The sequence below is a fragment of the Trematomus bernacchii genome, unplaced genomic scaffold (assembly GCF_902827165.1).
Source record: "Trematomus bernacchii unplaced genomic scaffold, fTreBer1.1, whole genome shotgun sequence".
Classification (NCBI taxonomy): Eukaryota; Metazoa; Chordata; class Actinopteri; order Perciformes; family Nototheniidae; genus Trematomus; species Trematomus bernacchii.
In genome coordinates, this window is record NW_022987587.1 from 405,906 (window position 1) to 429,752 (window position 23,847).

General features: G+C 41.5%; 1 protein-coding gene across 1 annotated transcript in view; it reads left to right on the forward strand.

Moving 5' to 3' along the window:
- LOC117480947 (zinc finger protein 197-like) overlaps positions 1-23,847 on the forward strand; it is a gene marked incomplete at its 3' end in the record, with an annotated part of 80,134 nt that overhangs the window by 19,195 nt on the left and 37,092 nt on the right. Inside the window, 2 exon segments of the mRNA XM_034128364.1 lie at positions 19,348-19,605; positions 22,114-22,230. Coding sequence (XP_033984255.1) covers positions 19,348-19,605; positions 22,114-22,230 — 375 coding nt within the window.

The following is a 23,847-nucleotide window of genomic DNA, read 5'->3' on the forward strand; positions in this document are numbered from 1 at the left end:
GCTGCTCGGTTTGTACCAAATCTTTTGCACTTAGAGACAGTTTAAAAAAACACATGAGAATCCACACAGGAGAGAAACCATACATATGCTCAGTCTGTAAGAGGGCTTTTTCACAGAAAATACATTTAAAGGAACACATGAGAATCCACACAGGAGAGAAACCCTTTAGCTGCTCGGTTTGTACCAACGCTTTTTCACAGAGTGGACATTTAAAGAAACACATGAGAATCCACACAGGAGAGAAACCATACAGATGCTCAGTCTGTAAGAAAGCTTTTTCACAGAGTAGAGGTTTGAAGACACACATGAGAGTCCACACAGGAGAGTAAATATACAGCTGCAATGTTTGTGACAACAGATTTAAATGGCATGGTTATTTCAAAAGACACAAGTGTGTTGGTCATCAGTCCTCACAACTTAATGAAATTCAAACTGAGGATAACAGCGAGGCAGAGCCTCCAATCAGCTGAACACATGGAAACAGAAGCTGATGGAGAGGACAATGAATAAGTCTTAAAGGGCCCATGTCATGGCCATTTCCACTGATCATAATTCCATTGTTGAGGTCTACTAAAATAGATTTATACTGTGCAATTTTGCAAACTCAAATTGGTTTCGCAGTGGTTCATATTAGGCTAGCAATAACGTGTTTACAATTGCAATCTTATACGGTAGTCTGCTACGTGTCGGTCATTCTTTTTAGCTTGCATAAAAACAATGTTTTTCCTAGCATGTCTAGCTATAGGTAGCCCTGTTGTTTAGCTTTGTAGCATACATGCTAGGAAAGCCAACTATAATGTAATTAAGTTTCGCGACTGACCGTACGGTAAATCACCCGGAGTAGGGATGTCCCGATCACCTTTTTTTGCTCCCGATCCGATTCCGATCATTTGATTTTGACAATCTGCCGATACCGATTTTTCCCGATCCGATCTTTAAGCAATGCATTAAGAGAAAAAAAAGGTAACCGATAACGGCTGGTCATCCAACCCGATGAATTCAGCTATCTAGGCCTTTTCACAGTTCTGGGGCAGTTTCTCTTTCCTTTTAAAAGTCTCTGAAAGTGTCGGTTGTTTCAGTGCCGTTACCTGAGTGGCCGCTGTGTACTCGTCGTGTTGTTGTTGGTGTTTGTATTAGATTGGTCGTGTTGAACGTAGCTCTGTTCTTTCCACCACGCGGAACCTCCGCCTTGCAAACATTGCATCTGGCTGTTACACTGCCTTCGCTTTCAATTTTATAATACTTCCAAACTCCTGACATTTTCTCTGTCCCGACTCCCGAGGCACCAGCTGAACGTAGCCTCTCGTTAGCTTACTGCTACTATTAGACACTGCGCCGTGCCCACTCTGTTGCCAGATTTGAGAGAAATAAGCAACCAGGTCTTTGAAAACAAGCCCAAAAGAAGCAACACATACATGATGTTGTGTAATTTTAAACCAAAACTAAGGTCTCAGGATGATTTTAAGACGTGAACATGGTCATTTTTGTTTTTTAACATTAAATAAAATAATAAAACTATTTTATAAAAAAAAAAAAAATTCCCGATCCCCGATTTTTTTCTCCTGATTCCGATCTTTTGAAAATCACGTGATCGGATCGGGACATCTCTAACCCGGAGTATACTGTATATGAGTATTTCGTGTGTGAATGCAGACATTCTTGTGCTATGAGAAACATGTAAGGCCATCTGCTGACATTGTAGTTGATATATGTAAACGCTAGCAACTTCGTTAGCCCAGTTAGCACTGTGTCAATGGCTTGTTCTGTGTAATAAAACCACTATGAACAAAAGTTAGTGGTTCATATTAGGCTAGGAAGAACGTGTTTACAATTGCAATCTTATACGGGTAGTCTGCTACGTTCGGTCATTCATTGTAGCTGGCATGAAAACAATGTTTTCGCCTAGCATGTCTACCTCTCGGTAGCGTTGTTGTTTTTCTCGGTAGCATACACGCTATGAACAGTAGCTCGGTTAGGAACGCCAACTATAATGTACTGACCGTAGGGTAAATCACCCGGAGTATACTGTCTATGAGTATTTTGTGTGTGAATGCAGACATTCTCCTGCTATGAGAAACATGTAAGGCCATCTGCTGACATTGTAGTTGATATATGTAAACGCTAGCAACTTCATTAGCCCAGTTAGCACTGTTTTGAACTGAACCTGAGATTCCAACAGTATATATGCTTGGCTGGCAGAGGGTGCGTCATAGCTCTGGGCGTGGCTACTGGGTATCCAGACGTCACGATGCCCAGGAAGAACATGAGAGATCTCCAACGAGGCGTTTTGGGGAGGTCTTTTCTGTGTTAGAGTTTTACTCCCTACAGGGTGTACTTTGAGGGTTTTTGACTCTGCAGACCGTTTACATGCATAAAAACCTTCATAACACACAAGGGGACGGGTAATAACCGGAAAAGCATGACATGGGCCCTTTAAGACAGTTCACACATGAGAAAAATCTGTCTGACTGGATTAACATTGTCGCACAACATTCATAAAATACTTAAGTGAACTCCATCTTTATCAACATAAGTGGACAATATGTTTAATGTTTTTGTCATACTGATTTTCTGATTCATACATTAGACTGTTGATGAACCATTTTATTTTGGATTGAGGGCTCCAAGTTTCCATATAGAGATAAAGGATGATTTGATGTATTGTTCTTTATTTCTAAATGTTTGGTATCATTGCTATCCTGTTAATGAGCCCTGTTTTACATAAATGTACCTGTTATCTGATTGTTTTTGCCTCTGTAACTGTAAGGGAAGTAGGGCTGCACGATATATCGTGTCGTGAGGATAATCACGTTATGCGCATGCAGGACGATTTTTATTTAATTTAATTTATTTTTTAGGACGTGCGATAATAAGTCGGCAAATTAACTCAAACACGTCATATTACAATTATTTTGCTGCTTGTTACAAAAGGAAAACTCGCGTGGCTCTCATGTCAGGGGTACTTGAGTGAGTGACATGCAGGCTCTGCATGCACAGCAAACCACCAATCACAATCATTCTTGATCAGATCACAGCAGGATAACCGAGCTAGCTCAGCTTGTTGCTCTGATAACTTAAGATCCAGAAGTCTGTGACTAAAATCCTTCATCCGGTTAAATATCGTTAAAAAAAGACCAATTGTATAGCATGAAAGTTCAAGAAAGGATAGCTTGCGGACAAAAAAAACGGTCTTTTCTTCAATTCCTGTATTTTTTCATATCGCAATGAAAAAAATATTGCAATGTCAGTTTTTTCAAATATCGTGCAGCCCTAAAGGGAATACATTTGCCTATTTTGTATCCTGATGACCTAATGCCGTTACATGTAATACGTTACTCTCTAAGCCTGATTTCACCCACCTGCAACCGATTCGCTAATAATCACAAATGTTAATTTCTTTGACCCCTTGACTCGACTATTTCTTGTTTAATAATCGTTACATGTCTTCAGGACCAAGTTCCCGTTTCCTGCCTTTCACCTGCTGATCACCCACTGCTCATTTAAGGTGGACTGACCTTTACAATGGACCAGCTAGTCTTATGGCGCATTTCCACCACACGGTCGGCCTCGCTCGGTACTGCTAGGCCGCGTTGGGCCTTGTTAGGGCCGGCTCACTTCATGCTGCGCTTCCATTACAGTTTAGGAACTGGGGTAGTTACTATAGTAACGCAGTGTAGGCGGAGCCGTGACGTCATCTTCAATGAGAACCCCAGAAAAACAACACAGCCGTTAGCTGTTAGCACTCAAGCTCACAGCTCCTCATATCTGTTCAGAAACTAGACAAAAGTTAAACAAGTACAAACCACAGACTGTCTGTCATGGCGAATACAGTCGCTGGTTTATTTATGTCTGTATAGGCCGTTGTTGTGAGTGTGGACGGTCGGAGCATATATTGCGTTAGCTTAGCCAATCTCCATCTAGAAAACACGCATTTTAAAAGGTTTTCCGCCTGCCGTCTGTCTGCAGACTTGTCAAAGCATTAATTCATGGTTTTTACTAACCGGTATCAGTATGTTGTTACTTCGGCATCATTTTGAAACGTGTATTACAATTAAATCACGGTCAAATATGTTCATCTTGTTGTAGCCGGAACTAGGCCTAGTGGAAGCGCAACCAAAAACGGGCCCAGCACGACAGGGCACGCTTAAACCGCGCTCCGCGCCATGGTGGAAATGCATTAGTGTCTTAATGCAAACGTTTTGTAAAGTGATGCTAGACCAAAAACGTGCTGTTGGGTTGTGTGCTCTCTGCAGGACAGTGTCTGTACTCAAAGATTGTTTATGAAATGAAAGCTTTACTCTGTTTTTGTTGTCCAAACGACGCCAACAGAACGATACGTCTTCTTTCCAGCAGATGGCATAAATGTTACATCATCCAGTTCAACTGTCATCCACATATTAATAATTCAAAACAGAAATGTGTAAGATATGGCTAGTAATTGACTATTTCAACTAGGGCTGTCAAGTTAACACGTTAATAACCCCACAAATTATTTTAACGTGCGATTAACGCATGTATATTTGTCCGAGGACAAATATACATGCGTTAATCGCACGTTAAAATAATTTGCCCCGTAGTTTCAGAGCCCAAAGGCTTGACGTTGTTGTTGTTAGTTGGATGGTGGGAGATTCTAGCGAGAGATATGGATAAAAAAAAAAATGTTTTAAACAGCAAGCCAAGCCCACAGCTGATGCTGACAGCCAGGCGTGCCGGATTCATTTTAGAAGTGGGGGGGCCAAAAAAATGCGTGTGTATGGCCCAATCCCAAACCACGCCCTACACACTCCCCCTCCGTGACGGAGTGAACTCCGTGGAGTGACACATGAGGCTCCCTCCTGTCAGATGGAATAAATACAGCGGCAAGCTTTGGGACAAACTCCCATCTCTCCGGCAGAAACAGGAAATGCCGTAACTGTATGTAACAACGGTTTCAAATCAGCATCTCTTTGACAAAAAATGTAAATTAATAACTCAAATAAAACTCCAAACATCTTTAATTGTGTTACTTTTTTGTAAAGCTCTTTTAGTTTTAAACCTGATGTTTATAAGCTTCTTAGTTTTTGCAACAGTCTGTAAATATACACAATTTTATAATAAAATGCACACATTTACCTTTTTCTAGACTAAACACAGGTAGCCTATGATCCTAAGTTAAAAACATATGAGGTTATCATGAGGTTGTTAACATCGCAGTTTATCAGTGGGTTATTGATTCTGCGTCAGTCTTAGGACAGTCATACATTCCTATGAAGTCTTCATGGACAACATAATCAGCTGATACCCATCGTACAGTCAGAGACAACTGTTCATGGAGGCTTTGGGCACTTTTTCCAGTTATTAACTCCGGTATTAACAAAGCTATCATCTCCGCATTTTGAGAAAGTTACAAGCCGTTTGACAGCATCAAATCTGCATATTTCACAGAAGGCCCGTTTAGTGGTTTTGCAAATAATTAACCACTCTCTGTTTTTGTACCATTCTGCGTTGAAGTACCTTTCTCTTTGCCCAGACGATCTAGCGGTCTCCTTTTTTTCGACAGTTAGCTGTACAGCTTTACCCGCCTCAATGTCCCGACAACAAACCTCCAAGCAGTCGGAACCAGCCTGTTTCGGTTCAACGACGGCGGTGGGGGTGGTTTTGACAGTCTCTGCGGCCGCAGAGCTGCTGCTTTTGGGTTTATCTGGCTTCGCTGGTTCTTCTATGATTGATGAAGGTCCAGGCTCCGGAGAAGTGGATGTCAGGGATGTGACCTTCCAGTTGTTAAATGTAAGTTTAGAATGACTGTATTTAGTTTTCTTCTGCGCTGGTTCTTCTGACTTGTTTGCAAGTGTATCTATTCTTTCTATCTGGTTAACGGCTGAAACACACAGAACAACGTAACAAATAAACAAATCTAAGCTTTTTTATTGGTTGTAATTTACATGGATACATTTGAATGGTGTGACAATGTCCTATTTGATAGGGTTAAAATGTACATATTCTTCCTGTTATGTCTGCCTGCTTTATTTTACCTAATGCAAAGTGACCTGCTCCATCGAAATCACATTTTGAGTTGTATACACTGTTGGAAAGAAGAGATTCCTAGCTTTCTAATGATATCAGGATTGTTTTTGTACTCTAAATATTAAGCAAAATATGTCACATTATATAATGACTGTCACCGAGTCATCATTTTGAGAAAAAGGCCTTTAAAGTTTCCTCTTCTCTGGAAGCGGAGCAAATGATCAAAGTAGTAACGGAGGGAAGATATTTTCGTTTGGATTACTGGTCTGGGGGAAGCCCGCGAGTGTGTGTGTTTGTGTATTTTTGCGTTTGTGTGTGTATTGTGTTTGTTTCCCGGGGAAAACACTCACGAGAAACACCGGTTGTTGTTATGCCTGCTGTGACGTTACGTTACTCCGGTCTCCGCTTGTAATTATGCCGTTACAAGCTTCAAAGTTGTATTTATCATCTGAATTTGCCGAAACAAGTTTAATATTCTGAAAGCCAAGACTTTGTTTATTTGAAATCAGATACAAACAAACTGTAACGGACCCTGCTGTGTTATATGATTACTATACGCCTTACATTCATAATTTCAGCAGAGGAAGCCGCTGTGGAACAGCAGAGTGGCGAGTGAGAGCTGTCATCTTCCCTTTACAAGCTTCAAAAATGCCTGTAGCTAATGAGATTGTATATAACAATAAAAAATAACAAAAAATACACAGCTAGATCAGATCGCGTTTTAGATGCAACTTTAGAGTAGAGGGGAATTATTGAAACGGGATTTGTACAGTGTTCCGCGGCATTCCGCGCCCTTGCTGACAGCCCCGCTCCTGCCGCTTGCTTGCGGCAGACCACGCTTGAAAGTTTGTCGGGGAGACGCATGGACACTTCTACGAGCAGCAAGCTTTTAACAGCGATAGCTAAATAGGTGGCTACAGCTTAACATTGTGGAGGACGAGGGGCTGCGTTAGATAATTCGGATCGCATCCAACGTGTCGACTGCACATCACAGCGCATTATTTTGACCCACAGTGCGAAAGTCTCATGCTTTAACTGAAGATGAAGACAGAGGAGCGGCATTTCGCCGACAACTGTAAACAGGCTTGTCTGTTTGAGCAACTGGCAGAGTGCACTGCAGAGAAGTAGACAGGGTTGGGAGAGAGTGTAAGAGAGAGAGGTTCCAGGTGGTTGTATTGAAAATATTCAGGAGAACATTTGTCATTGTTCAGAGGTTGTTGTGTTTTTTGTCATTGTTCCAATGATAATAAACAAACATTTGCATAAAGCATATTTGTCCACTCATATGTTGATAAGAGTATTAAAAACTTGAAAAATATCCCTCTAAGGTACATTTAGAACAGATACAAAATGTGCGATTAATCGCGATTAAATATTTTAATCTACTGACAGCCCTAATTTCAACCAAATGTGAAGAGGTTACAGTTTTCAGGCCATGTCCAATATGTTTATGTTTTGTTTGATTACATCTACTGAAATTGGCATTCAATACAAATGTATTGCACAATAGCTGTGCTTTATTTTAACTGAGCTATGTCTGTGGCAAGCTATTAACAGGCATTACACTGTGCCTTGTCTTTTTCTTTTTTAGTGTAGTGGAGCCTCACTTAGAGCGTTTACCGCGATCCATCTTTGGTGTTATGAAGTGACTGAGCACGTGAACTGTCTACGGGAGGTGAAGTAAGAAGATATGATTCTACACTGTATTGAAGTAAACATGTATTGTTTGAACGGGTTTTGATAATCACTTAGAAAAAGAATGTTATTCTCACTTTTAAACTCACTGATCCAGAGATTCTGTGTTTCACACACCAACATTGGCTGTTATCATCTCTAAGAGCCAGATGCTGTTTCTAAGTCGTTAAAGACATCGTAAAATAGGAAAAGATCCCCTGGGAAAGGAATGTAGAGTAAGATAAGGTAAAGATAAACATTGACTTTTGACCTGGGGTGGCTTGGGATCTCACATGCTGGGCAGACCTCTGATTGAACCCGGCCAGAAGCGAATCCAGCCAATCAGGACACTTGGGGGAGATTAGCAGTTTAAACAGCTCCTCCCCAGGGGTTCTCTGATTCGCTTGGGAGAAAAGTGGGAAGGAAGAATCGACAAATCTCCGCCCCAAAGACAGATAGAAATACTGACGTTTGTGTGTGTAAAATTGCTTTTGGGTTTGGTGAGTGGTTGACTCCGTTAAACTGTGTCCGCATCGCATCATTGACAGAAGGCACTCTCTTCTCGTTCGATGGGTGGTTTGATCCCGATACATTTTAGCCGCATCGCATCACGAATCTAAAAGCCCGGGGTACCCGGAGTACTCTGTATAACTTGTATATGTGTTTGGTTTCCTACTAGAAGTAAACTCAGATAATTTGTTATAACTTTGATTCCGGTGTTTTCAATTCCTTTCTTAATTTAATAGAGATCCAGCCTCATTCAACGAATGGCGCGGAGAGAGGGGGGCTATTTAGCCACCAGAAAAGTGTTCTACTCCTACAAGTGGTGACTTTCCCGACGGAGTGAGTGCTGATCTCTAGAAAGGAACACCGATAGCCAGGGGACAGAATCCAGTCCAGGGGGAGGACACAGAGATACTTGTGACAACTAAACCAATGGCCATATACAAAAGGTGAGCAGACGCCTGTTTTGACTATCGAAAATCTGTGATTGATTATACTAAAAATTTAGAGTTGTCAGCAGCGTTCTCAGTGTTCTTAGTCACGGTGGGAAATACAATACATATTCTAGTTAAATTAGATTATTAGTGCTTAGAGAAGGGTATTCAGTCCTGGATCTAGAGCAAAAATAGTGTTTGAGTGTGGCGGGTAGATCCCAGCCCTTCACTCACTAAATACGAAGGCTGCAAGGCTAGAAAAAGAGGGTTAAATTCCCCGCAGATCATGATAAGATTGATTAATGCGGTTACCTTGCAGCGCTTCTATTAAAGACTACAAAAGGTGTAAAAAAGGGTTGCATTCCCCGCAGATCATGATAAGATTGATTAATGCGGTTACCTTTCGTGGTGCTTTAAATGTATAAAATGTCTGTAATTGTTATATGGTGGGTGATAGAGGAGGAGAGAGACGCGACCTCCAACTAATTATTTGGAACGACCGTATCTCATCACAAAACTGTTGTGGGGATAATCAGGCTCATTAAACGTGACGATAAAGAGATTTTGTTGACTGAGTTTTTAACTCTTGACCTGAAGTCGCAATCACCGTGAGGAGATTGTAGAAGCCTACTTCTGGAAGTCACGCTATCTGTTGAAATAAACATCGCACAATAAAAATTTGCCTGAATGTGATATGATAAGGTATGAGAAGCTCTGTGTGATTTTTTTAAAGTCAAATCTGTGTAATACTTGAGAGACAGAGAGCAACGAGAAGGTGGTATGATGTCTGAGACCCTACCTCCACCCTAAGGAGATAAGGGCTCACAAATGCCACTTATGAGTATCCCATCTAATACTCCTAAAGGAAAACACATTGTTAGACCTGATATTCAGGGATAAGGAATGTTGGAAATAGTAATGGAAGATATTGAAAATCTTAAACTGGATCAACCAACCATGTTAGTGAACCCTGCTAATATGGAGCTAAAACATGTAGAAAGAATAGCAGCAGCTCTGGCAAAGACAATAGGTCCTAGCATGCTAGCACAGACCGATAATATGATAAGGGCTATTAAACTGACCCTTTTTGGAAATGGGATTTTCCGTTACATAACGGAAGACTCGATTCAGGCCTTAAAGAACGCTTTACAAACAAGTCAGGGAGTGTTAAATGTGGAGCTATGTTGCTCAAAAGGAAGCTTACACTTTTGGGAAGAGATCTCCACTTTCTCTGTCCTGAGGTGCTGCAGATTCAAAGCAGCATACAGGGTCAAAGACAGGCGTGACCTCTGGAGAGGAAGAAAATCTAAATCTGAACAGACCACAGAGCCCATTAAAAGGTTTTATGGCCTCAACACAGAGAGGAAGATCTGGAGATTGTAAGGAACTCTCCCTAAATATCCACCCCCACCCAATCACGAGGGCAAGAGTGTGCCTCTCACCAATAAACGAATCATCTCTTAACCAAGTCAGATTTCAAAATAGCCATACCTCAAGTTGTTAAGTAAAGAGGGAGATTCAAAAGGTTATCAATAATTGCCCAGTATATTAAATAAATACAAACAGACACGTATCAATATAAGTCAGATAATATAGACGAGGTCAATCATGGAAGAAGGCTGACATTTAATGCCTGATATATAAGTAATAGTAATAATAAATATATAGCTGATATTAAATAACTGATGTATAAGGCTCGATATTTCTGAAAATGGGAACACCGTTAACGGCGTTCTATTTCAGTAAAAGGGGGAAAAGGATAGGATATACATCAGACAATATGTATGTGAGATTATTACGTTTTTAGGAGAAATGTATCAATTTAAAATACTAGTTATGGTATTTTTTGTTTTGTTTTATTTGTTGCTTTTAAGAGAAATTGATACAGTTAAAATAATCTAGCTTTGGTTATTTTTTGTTTTGTTAGTTTGTTCCTTTTTGTTTTATTTTTTATTTTTGTTCTATTTTTTAATTAAATTTTTTATTTTTTATTTTTTATTTTTATTTTTTATTTTTTATTTTTTATTTTTATTTTTTATTTTTTTATTTTTGTTTATTATTTTCTGCATAGTCTCTTGTCCACACTCCAGTCTAGTTGGTGCCGCCAATAAACACTAAAGAAGTAGAAAAGATGATTTCAAAACCATATTTCCAGCAACTTAAGGGCTTGGTATGAGACTTCTCCATACAGGCTGCTGACGTCAAAAGGGGGACCCGAGAAACACAAGGCCAACACAGCAGATTACGTCTGGTTGGAGGGGACCTCCCATGCCGTTCGCCTAGATGGAAAGGGAGACAACTGGTACCACTGGAGCCAGTGTGCGGTCGGGAAAAACACCTGCGAGGACCCTGGACGACATCAGGAAAGAGTTGGCCCTCGTCGCAAGGACCCTAGACGACATCAGAACAGATCTGGCTCTCGTCAAGGCAGTCGACCCAGGAGGCGCCATCAGCAGACCGGAGGAGGAGGATCAGGACATCTCTCCAACAGTCGACCCAGGAGGCGCCATCAGCAGGCCGGAGGAGGAGGATCAGGACATCTCTCCAGCATCGACCCGGAAGCCGCCATCAGCGGGCCGGGGGAGGACAATCAGGCCACATCTCTCTAGCAGGCACCCCAGAAGCCGCCGTCAGCGGGCTGGGGGGACGAAGATATGGCAAACCAAGACGGCACAGGGAACTCCATTTCCCGCTGAAACAGGTTGATATAGCCGGTGTGGAACTTTGTCTGAACAATCCATTTTTTTTGAGGAACTTTCAACTTTATTTTTATATCCCATAATGTAAGGGATTTGTATTTTTTATTCTACAGAACTATGTGTTACCAAAAGAGGGAAAAGTATGATAATGTCTTTTCTGATTTCTGTGGCTACTTTTATTGCCATTTTGGTGACATGTGGTTGTTGTTGTGTGCCTTGTATCTGCTCATTGTGTGTTAAGACTCATCAGTTCCACCATTGAGGGAAGAGTAAAGATGACTCAGCTGACAAGGACTTTGCTTTTTAGACATATTTTATTCTCCCTCCACTGTCATAATAAGTTGTTGTTGTGGACTGTTCCTAAAGGTTTAAAGTGCTCTATATCCCAACTTCTGATGGGTTTATATAAATGTTGGGACAGACACAGTAAGAAGAAAATTGACAGTGGTAATGTTTCAAATGCTATATGTTGATCTCGTGAGGTGAGATCAAAAGAGGGATTGAAGTAAGAAGATATGATTCTACACTGTATTGAAGTAAACATGTATTGTTTGAACAGGTTTTGATAATCACTTAGAAAAAGAATGTTATTCTCACTTTTAAACTCACTGATCCAGAGATTCTGTGTTTCACACACCAACATTGGCTGTTATCATCTCTAAGAGCCAGATGCTGTTTCTAAGTCGTTAAAGACATCGTAAAATAGGAAAAGATCCCCTGGGAAAGGAATGTAGAGTAAGATAAGGTAAAGATAAACATTGACTTTTGACCTGGGGTGGCTTGGGATCTCACATGCTGGGCAGACCTCTGATTGAACCCGGCCAGAAGCGAATCCAGCCAATCAGGACACTTGGGGGAGGTTAGCAGTTTAAACAGCTCCTCCCCAGGGGTTCTCTGATTCGCTTGGGAGAAAAGTGGGAAGGAAGAATCGACAAATCTCCGCCCCAAAGACAGATAGAAATACTGACGTTTGTGTGTGTAAAATTGCTTTTGGGTTTGGTGAGTGGTTGACTCCGTTAAACTGTGTCCGCATCGCATCATTGACAGAAGGCACTCTCTTCTCGTTCGATGGGTGGTTTGATCCCGATACATTTTAGCCGCATCGCATCACGAATCTAAAAGCCCGGGGTACCCGGAGTACTCTGTATAACTTGTATATGTGTTTGGTTTCCTACTAGAAGTAAACTCAGATAATTTGTTATAACTTTGATTCCGGTGTTTTCAATTCCTTTCTTAATTTAATAGAGATCCAGCCTCATCCAACGAACGGCGCGTAGCAGAGGTATTCTACTCCAACAGAGGGCGGGGGGAGCCCCGCTGCGGGGCAACTGTGGACCTCTGTCGCCTGTCAGCGCAACTTACATGATGCCGTTTAAAAAAAATGAAGGGCGGTGCCGGCCGTCAGCGTACCGAGCCGGCTGACGACCGGCCGTTCTGTGATTCTCCAGAACACACTGATGGCCAGTCCGCCGCTGAATTCCACCGGCTCGCCGCGGCGCAGACGGACCCGGTGGAATACAGGGTTTACCGCGTTTAGGAACCGTTAAGCAGAACCAAAATTGTGTATTTTGTATGGTTACCCGGTACCCGGCATTTTCTTATCGGTTCTCATCTGGAACCGAGTTTCGGTTCCCAACCCTAATCGCTACTTTGTTCAAGTAGTTCTCCGTTACCTATTTGCTTTTTCCTGCGTACCGGACCCTATCCTGCTAGCCCGTTTGCTACCAGCCTCCAGCCGTTGGCCGTCAACAATCTCGCCAACTCCCTGCCGTCAGCTGGCCACTAACATTGGACACCCTCGTCTCTCCACAACAGCTACGGTGGGAAAAGATGTTTTTTTCACAAACAGTTTCTTAGCTGTCTCCCTACTGGCTGACACCATCCCTGACTCCACCGTCACCCAGAATGTTTCCCCTACTGACCTGGTCAACACCTACAACAATGCTCTCTCCTCCTGTCTCAACCAACTCGCTCCAATAAAACCAAGTATGTCTCTTTCACTCACTCGGCCCCCTGGTACACCGATCATCTCCGTTGCCTCAAAAGGAAAGGTCGCCAGCTCGAAAGACATGCTAAACGAACGGGTCTCACTATCCACAAAGACATTTATAGACTGCACCAACAGCAGTACAAAGATGCCCTCAACAGTGCACGCTCCTTCCACTACTCCTCTGTAATACAATCTGGCAGCAATAACCCAAAGTCCCTTTTTTCAACTATTAACAAGCTCCTCAACCCCATGGATAATATCTCCAACTCCTTCACCACCTCAAAGTGTGAATCCTTCCTCTCATTCCTCCAAAGCAAAATTGAAATAATACACAGCAACACAGCCAACTCCTCCGTCTCGTCCACCACCCATGCTTTTCCGGAACCTGCCTACCCTACTCCTTCCAGGCACCCTTTTACAGCCTTCAGACAAATTACCTCACTGGACATAGTTGCCCAAGTCACCGGCATGAATACCTCAACTTCCATCCTGGACCCCATGCCCTCCACCCTTGTCAAGGCCTGCCTCCCCCAACTCACTCATCTTATCACCACAGTCATTAACTCCTCTCTGTCCACTGGACTTGTCCCCCTTGCTCTGAAACTCGCTGCTGTCACTCCCATACTAAAAAAACCTGGTCTCAACCCTGATTCTCTCAATAACTACCGGCCCATCTCTAACCTCCCATTCCTGTCAACAATTCTGGAGCAAACTGTTGCCTCCCAACTAAAATCCCATCTGGACTGCAATAACCTTCATGAACCTTTTCAATCTGGTTTCTGTACTCGCCACAGCACAGCATCTGCCCTACTCAAGGTGACCAACAACATTCTCCTCTCTGCTGACTCTGGTTCCCGCTCAATTCTCATTCTCCTTGACCTAACAGCCGCATTTGACACGATCAGCCATTCCATCCTCATCAACCGCCTCCAGTCTTCCATTGGCATTACCGGTACTGCCCTCTCCTGGTTTAAATCCTATCTCTCTGACAGACATCAATTCATCTCCATTAACAACTCCCGTCAATCATGGCGTCCCTCAGGGTTCTGTACTTGGTCCCCTTCTGTTCATCATCTACATCCTCCCAATTGGACAAATCCTCCGTCAACACCAACTCCAGTTCCACTGTTATGCTGATGACACACAGCTCTACCTCTCAACAAAATCAATTTCTCCAACCACACACTCCCAGCTCAGCACCTGCCTCACTGACATTAACATTTGGATCCAAAACAATTTTCTAAAACTTAACTGTGACAAATCGGAACTTATAATCATTGGCCCAAACTCACTTACCCGCTCAACCCAAGATTTGTATCTTACCATCGATGGCTCCATTGTCAACCCCTCCACTCACATCCGTAACCTTGGCATCATCCTCGACCCCACCCTCACTTTCCAACCAGGTCACAAAAAACGCTTTCTTCCATTTAAAGAACATCGCCCGCATCAGACCCATCCATGCCTTTATAACATCCCGACTGGATTACTGCAACAGCATACTTTTTGGATCACCTGCATTCATACTAAAAAAACTTCAATATGTCCAAAACTCAGCTGCCCGCTTGCTCACCTCCACCCGACGCTCCGACCACATCACCCCTATCCTCCATGACCTCCACTGGCTCCCCATCAAACACCGCATTGACTTTAAAATATTACTTTTCACTTTCAAAGCCCTCAACAACCTTGCCCCCCCCTACCTCTGTGACCTCATCCAACGACACACCCCCACCCGTCGCCTCAGGTCTGCTGAAGCTAACCTACTGCATCCCATCAGGACAAAGCTCCGGACCTGGGGTGACAGGGCCTTCGCTGCAGACCCCCCCCCCCCCACTCTGGAACCCCCTCCCCAGCCACGTCAGATCCGCCAACACTCTCACATCATTCAAACAATCCCTCAAAACTCACCTTTTCACTCTTGCCTTCAACTCCTAATCAACTAACCCCTTGCCCTTATTCCACCTAGCTTAGCACTTTCTACTTTTGTTGTTATTTTGTTTTACTTGCTTGTAAGCGCTTTGAGCACCAGGAAAAGCGCTTTATAAATGTAATGTATTATTATTATTATTATTATTTAGACGCTTCTTGTGAGACTTGTGTTTTGTTTCGGTAAAAATGGTTCGTATCGTCAGTTAGCTGAGTTTCTTCCCGTTAGGTGGGTATGACACATTCATAGTTTGTTAAAGGTTAAAGGTAGGGTAGGTACGTTTGAGAAACCGGCTCGAGATACGCTTTTTGTTATATTCCATGGAATGCTCTTAACATCCCGATAGCAATGAATATCTTAAGTGCTTTGACAAAAAATCCATTAAAAAATGTCATCTGTGGAAGCCGTATAGTACTGTAAAAAGCACGACCAATCATTTTAGCCGGCCCGGCTAAAATAACTGGATGGCCTACCTGCCTGTCAGCCTTCCATCTGTGCACAAACTTATCTCGTGCCCTCATTGGTCATGTGCGCGTTCGTGTGTGTTGGAGGAGGGGCTCTGTAAGGAAGTGGCAGATTTTCTCCGGTTGTGTATTTTCAAATTCTAGCGCACTCGAGCTGGTTTCTCCAAAATTACCTACCCCACCTTTAAATGATTATCTGAATCTTATATTTGCATTTCATTTTTCCTGTTAGAATGCCTTTCAAAATAAACAAGGCAGGGTTACATACTTTATTTAGATTTGTGATGAATGTTAAATTACACGGCTTAATTGAATACTCGATTCTGATTGGTTAATTTGGAGATTGCAGAGGTTGTTAATACTCGATAACACACCGCTGCCAAGCAAAATAGTGCCCGGTGGAATTGACGATCGTTTTTAAGTCAATATAATCATTTTCAATTGATATTGTGAGTCAAGTCGTTGGTTTGTTGAGTATGTGGCCGTGAAATAGGCGGATAATGTGCAGCGAGGCGGTCATTATTGAGACATATCACCCTTAAGAGTTGTATTCATTATCCCTTACTTAAAACACAAAGTCTACAACCCAAAGCAGAACTTAAAATATGATTTTAAGGAATCTTCTATTATCCAAAATCTAATATTGTGTCTTCCTTCACTCAGAGGGGAAGCTGTACTACGTCGGGCCGAAGAAGGAGGAGAAGAGGGAGGTGGTGATCGAGGCGGAGGAGGAAGAGGCAGATTTTTCCTCGACTGCCACTTCAACGACATCGGTCATCACCTCGGCCAGAAGAAGACCGTGCACCGAATCCAGAGCAAGTACTACTGGCTGGGGCATCATCAAGGACGTGGTGGACTGGGTACGTTCGTCTTTAATGCAGTGGTGCAGGAATGAGTCCTAAAACCAAGGGATGAGTCAGCATTGTATCCCTTCCTGTCCCCTGGTGTTGAAGTTTTTTCTGAATGTGTTTTAGGTTATTATCCTGAAATAAGGTCTGAGGTTGACACAAGCTGAAGAGATTTTCACTTTTAGTTTTACGACATAAAATACATCAGTAAATAACCCACTGTCGGTTGCTAACAAGTGTCTAAATGAGACGACTAAATGCCATCACGCCCAACATTAGCCACCTTTAGCTTAGCGGTGGTGACGTGAAGTCATGTGACCGTGCTGTAGTTCCTTTATAGCCCAACATTAGCCACATTTAGCTTAGCGGTGGAGACGTGAAGTCATGTGACCGCGCTGTAGTTCCTTCATAGCCCAACATTAGCCACCTTTAGCTTAGCGGTGGTGACGTGAAGTCATGTGACCGTGCTGTAGTTCCTTATAGCCTGTAGTTAGCTTTTTCCTTACAAAATCATAAAGTGGTGTTAATATGTGGAGATTATCTTGCTGAACTAAACATGTCAGTATCATAAACGTTTGTTTGACAAAGAGATTATTTTCTGCAATAATCCAAAATCCCATTGGACCAGGGAGATGCTGCCTTCAGGGTCCAACACCTGCTCTACTCTATGCCACTGTGACTTAATAGTTATATTAATATTTAACTTTGAACTGTGTCCTGTTTCAGATCAAAGTGTGTGACACCTGTCAGCACACAGAAAGGAGTAAAAACCTGGCCAGGACGGTCCGGCCCATTAAAGTGGACGCACCTTGGGAGATCGTTGGGATCGACATTATAGGTTTTTGCCTTAATTTAATTTCCTCAAATTATATTTATCTACTGTTTTATTTCTTACTAAATGTTACGTTGCCTTACCTTACCTTACCTCACCTTACCTTACCTCACCTTACCTTACCTCACCTTATCTTCCTCTTCCTCTTCCTCAGGGCCTTTCCCAGAGACGCAGCAGGGGAACTCTAACGTCATAGTGCTCATCGATTACTTCAGTAAATGGCCCGAAGCTTTTCCGGTTCAGAGGACGGACGCTCTCTCTGTCGCAAAATGTATTTCCAAATGCATATACAGGTAGATACACTTCACAAGATCACCTGTAATCACACTTTACCTGACCAGGTGTTTGAAGCCTCATTCATGATATGTGAATCTTAAAGAGGCCCTATTCTGTTTTTGGAGATTCTCCCTCTAGTACGAGAAAAATAAAGAGCTTTTTGAACATTAAAGCATGGAGACATGTCACATATTCAATGTGTCGCTATCTCAAAGCAAAGGTAATCCTCCAAAATATCCTAAACAATGCCCATATCCACAATAGGTTTTCCTGGTTTTAACCACATTCTAGTAATGCCATTCTTGCTAGCAGCACTCAGGGTTCAAAATAAATATTTTACTTTAGAGGAATCATCGAATATTAAGATTCAAAGTTAAATGGAAAGTCTATCTGAAAAACTTTTCGTAAAAGTCCATGATCTTCCTGCCAGAAAGGATTCAGTGATGTCCAAGACCAGAATACTGTGTATATATATAATCTGAAAATGATTCGCCTCGAGGCACCCACACTGTCTCCCATTTTCCTTCCCTTTCACATGTGTGTTTTTGTTAGAAAAATCTCACTCGTCACCGGCTTGGTCTTCAATATCAGGATCCATGTATTTATTATCCTCTCAAGAATGGAAGTAAAATCAGAAAAAAAATCTGACTTTTTCTAAAATGCAACCATCAGGACGCAGAAATAACAATATTTTTAACCTGAAATTAATCTCCTCTTCTTCTCTTTTCTTTCAGGTTTGGTGCCCCTAAAACAATAGTGTGCACGCAGAACGCTAACTTCTGTGATGAGGTGAGATTATTAAAATACTGTAAATAAATATTAAAGCACAGATGTAAACACCCATGCTGCTGTTTTCACAACATACGATGATACTTTATTATCAGATAAAGTCTGGAAGGTTTTTTGCATCACTGCAGGACCATTTGCAACTTAAAACAAGGATAAACATTAAGAGAAGAAACAGAGATTTCACATGACACTAAAATCACTGTATATCAGTATGGAGTGTCTCTACTTTAAAGAGTCCTCTCCTGCTGATGTTCAGGTGTATATCAGTATGTAGTTTCTCTACTTTAAAGAGTCCTCTCCTGCTGATGTTCAGGTGTATATCAGTATGTAGTGTCTCTACTTTAAAGAGTCCTCTCCTGCTGATGTTCAGGTGTATATCAGTATGTAGTGTCTCTACTTTAAAGAGTCCTCTCCTGCTGAGGTTCAGGTGTATATCAGTATGTAGTGTCTCTACTTTAAAGAGTCCTCTCCTGCTGATGTTCAGGTGTATATCAGTATGTAGTGTCTCTACTTTAAAGGAAACCTATCATGCTATATTTAAATGATATATTGTAGGGCCATACCTATATAAGGTATATTTATACGTTTCTGTTTTCAAAATACCAAACAGATCATGCATTTTTTTCATTTCACTCTATGTGCTGTTTGCTGTCTACGGGTCTGATTCTGCTGACCAAGCCCCCCTGCAGTATGTAGTGTCTCTACTTTAAAGAGTCCTCTCCTGCTGATGTTCAGGTGTATATCAGTATTTAGTGCCTCTACTTTCAATTGTCTGCTTTCATATTGTTTGTCTGTTCATTATTGTAACAAAAACTAAAAACAATAAAAACAAAGTTTAAAATATATATATATATATATATATATATGATACATGATACATGATACATGTTGATTGTCTGTGCAGGTGAGCGAGCGCCTGAGTGACAGGTGGAGCATCGTGCAGGCGGTGTCTCCTCTGGATCCGCCTCAGCTCAACCCTCTGCACGACGGCAGCTTCTCGCAGCTGAAAGAGGCCGTGGAGCAGATGGTGGCGGAGAAGCAGAGCCAATGGGACGACTTCCTGGACCCGGTGCTGTTTCTGTTCAGAACGTCCAGCAACCCCACCACCAAGTTCAGCCCCTACTCCCTCATGTTCAGCAGGAAGCCTGACCTGCCCAACCAGTTGGGCAGAGAAAAGATAAGAAGTCAAAGTCAACTTTATTGTCAATCTCAAAATATGTTTGTAAGAAGTACTTTATTGATCCCAATGTGGGAAATGTTTGTGTTGCAGCAGCATAAAAAGACATGGCATTGTACAGTAAAAATTAAAAGACTAGAAATAAACACGAAAGTAGAAAATATACATGTTGAATTTACAAATTGACAATAACAAGATATAAAGCAAGTTATTATATTTACAAAGTATGTGACGGATGGAATATTACATATTAAATATCCGTTGGGAATCCATTGTTCAGAGAAGAGAAACATAGTTGAATCAGAATCAGAATATTACCAGGTACGAGGAATTTGACTTGATGTCATAATAATAATAATAAAGCTTTATTTATAGCACTTTTCATACAACACATGCAGCTCAGAGGGGATGTGGCTGAGGTAATGTGAACTCGGAAATGTTGAGAACCCCAAAGTTTTATGTTATAAATGTACGTGTCCCCAGAACATAGAAAACTGCATATGTTGGTGAATTTGCACAATTAGCACAAGTTGCATTTATTAGCATTATAGCCTACATGTATGCAGACAATAGTTAAAATATGTCTTGGCTGATTTGGTACATTTTGGAGTTTTTTTTTGTTTTGAAGATGCTGAATCCATTTCTGGTTTTAAAAAAAAGGCAGTTTTAACAACAATATATGATATCCCTATTTGTACTCTAGTTGGCTGAATTTGATTACTTTTGGGTCGATTTGGAAGATTTTGAGGACTTGGATTGGACAGATTGCTTATTTATAAAATGAAAAACAACACAGTAGGGATAACACATTTTATGTTGTGCTCTCTATATCCATTTCAGGACCCAAAATGGCAGTTTAAACCAGAACGTGGCCATGTTTGTACTCTCTGTGGCACCACCATGACTAGTGTTGCAACCATTGGATACAGAGAGCACCAGATCAACATTATTACCTCTACTGTGGACAATTTATTTTCAAACATATAAGCAATCTGTCCAACCCAAACGATCCAGCATCCACTAAATCCTCAAAATCAACCCAAAATTAATTGAAATCAGCCCACAGAAGACAAATATGGTAATTTCTGGTAAAAACTGCCATTTATGATCCTGAAAATGTTAGACATAGATTCAACATCTTCAATAACCCCCCAAACCACTCATAAACTGTCCAAATCGGCCAAGCCATCTTTGAACTAATGCTAATTAATGCAACTTGTATTAATTGTGCAAATTGCCCAACATATGGAAGTTTATATCCGGCAGTTTCTATGTGCTGGGGACCCCTAGTATACATTTCTGTCATAAAACTGTGCGGTAATCAACAGGGTTATGAGTAGACAACTACTATGTGGTACGCAGTGGCGTTTTTATATGTACAAAAGTGGTGGGGCACAAAAAACTTAGATGTCTATATATAAGCTTCTGCAGTGACGTGCAGTGAGGTTCATGGCTGGTGAGGCACTGGCACTGACTCTTCAGGTTTACAAATATTATATTTTGACCTAAACCAAAATATAATATTATTTTCAAAAGCTTTTTTTGTCTGATGCTTCGATTCATTTTAAACAGACAGTTCAACAAAAGGATACCCAAAAAATGTAATTTTATCATTTAAATATTGAATTGTTCTCTCTTAGTAAGATCCCATTTTCAATAAAATGGCGGTCTTACCTTGACTTGAAGATGAAGTCCATTTGTCTATCCTTCTGGACAAACATTTCTATTACTTTTTTGTAAAAGTCCTCCTTATCTTCTTGTAGTTTCAAAAGTCTATCATAAATCTAATCCATAGATTTATGATAAAAAAATGATAAAAGTAGGGTAGACATGTGGATATTATCCGGCTAATCAAAACGTGCATTTATCTAACAGGTACGTTTCCCACAGATCTTATTTTGAGCTATTTTCTAAAATCCTCTGGAGAAATCTCATTGCTTTTTTGTGCTTACTTCCTGGTTTTAGGACGCGCCACTGCAGCTCTCTCGTCTCCTCTTCACACAGCACACTTTTCGCGGCACACGTACTTACAGCCAATCAGCTCTGAATGATTTGAGATGACGTATGGTGGGGATGGTAGCTCCGTGCCCCTCTGGTCATTATTTTTTTGCCACACACATTACATTACAAAATACTCTGAGCATGCGCAGTGTAGTTTTTACAGTCACCGTTGACTTCACAGCGAGAGGAAGGGGCATAATCAGGTTTTGTCCCACATGGCTCTAAACAGCTCAATAGGCACACACTGTGACTGTAGACACACTAATTAGAAGAACACAGACTAAAACAGCAATGTACAGACGAATCAGATGATTAAACATGATCTTAAAATATATTTTATATATTTTTTTATTTATTTTTTTGCATTTTTGTAATCATTATTTGTAATACTTTTCTGCTGACACTAGGTGGGGCTGTGCCCCACCTGCCCCCTAATGACCAGTCGCCACTGGTGGTACGTTTCCTCGCTCTAATTGAACGTGTTTCCTCCAGACGACGTTGAGCCTGCTGAGTTACCACGACCAGGAGCAGGATGAGTTCTCCACGACGGAGAAGGCCTCCTCGTTTCTGAGCGCAATGCAGGAGCAGCAGAACTCTGTGAAGCAGCTGGTGAGTTATTTTGCACTATTTGTTTTAACCATTGTCTTTATTAAATGTCACCTATTATGCAAAATCCACTTCTTCATGTCTCTTCTACATCAACATGTGTCCCCTCTTCTTCATGTCTCCTCTACATCAACATGTCCCCTCTTCTTCATGTCTCTTCTACATCAACATGTGTCCCCTCTTCTTCATGTCTCCTCTACATCAACATGTCCCCTCTTCTTCATGTCTCTTCTACATCAACATGTGTCCCCTCTTCTTCATGTCTCTTCTTCATCAACATGTGTCCCCTCTTCTTCATGTCTCTTCTACATCAACATGTGTCCCCTCTTCTTCATGTCTCTTCTACATCAACATGTGTCCCCTCTTCTTCATGTCTCTTCTACATCAACATGTGTCCCCTCTTCTTCATGTCTCTTCTACATCAACATGTGTCCCCTCTTCTTCATGTCTCTTCTACATCAACATGTGTCCCCTCTTCTTCATGTCTCTTCTTCATCAACATGTGTCCCCTCTGTGGAAAGAGACTCTGAAAGTTTCAGGAAAAAAGATTCTCTCTCTTTTTGTCCTGATCCATTTTTATAAAAACCTGTCTGAAAATGAGCTGATCAGATGTTGGCCACTTTGTGATGTCATAACGATTTTTTGGCTTGTGTAACCATTAGCCAATCACCAACCAAGGTAACCCCCCCCCTTATCACCTGAATGTCCTCCTAGAGCACCATTGTGTTCTTTTTAACCAAATCTCTCTCAGAGGGGCGTGGGGAGGGGCTCCTTATTTTCATCTAAAGTAACAGACAGAGAATCAGCACTTTGGAAACACGAAACAGAGGGGATTATGGGATAATATTTATAAAGAAAGAAACAGAAGGGAGGAAATCATGATAGCTAGACTCAGACTAAATCACACAGCATTGAATGGTACTCTGTATGTCATGGGGAAAAGTGACAGTGACAAGTGTGGGAGCTGTGGAGTTAAAGAACATGTGGAACATATCTTATTACATTGTGACATCTATAAAGCTGAAAGAGAAAAACTAAAGGGTAAAGTGATAGAGGCAGAGAGGGAATGGAGTGTGGTTGGTATTCTGGGAACAGAAGGAGAGGGAGGAAGAGCTACCAGAAAGGCACTGTTTACCTTTCTGAGGGAAACTGGGGTAGGACAAATAATGTAACATTAGGTTAGAATAGATCATGGATTGTTGTTTTGTTTTGTTTTATTTATTCTATGGTTTCTTATTTTATTTTTCGTTATTTTGTTTTATTAGAGATGGAATGACATGATAATACACACTCATGTACAGTAGGTGGCGGTATGCACCCTAAAGTTGTTTGCAATCCGCCATAAACCGAGAGAAGAAGAAGCTCTTTCTAACCTGGATCCATGTGGCGTCTCGTCGCTACGGTTCTCTCTCTCTCTGTGTTCCTGATAAAGCGTTTGTGAGCTCCAGCACTACTGATCCATCATCTGTGTGTCTGGATAAACCTCCGAATAGACTCTGTGCTCTTTTTTCTGGAGCGTTTACCTCGGACTATAGGAGCTAGCTTAGCATGCTAGCTGGAAACACGTTAGCAACACTAGTCAGATTGAGAGTTTGGTGAAGAGAGAAACGGTGTGTTTAA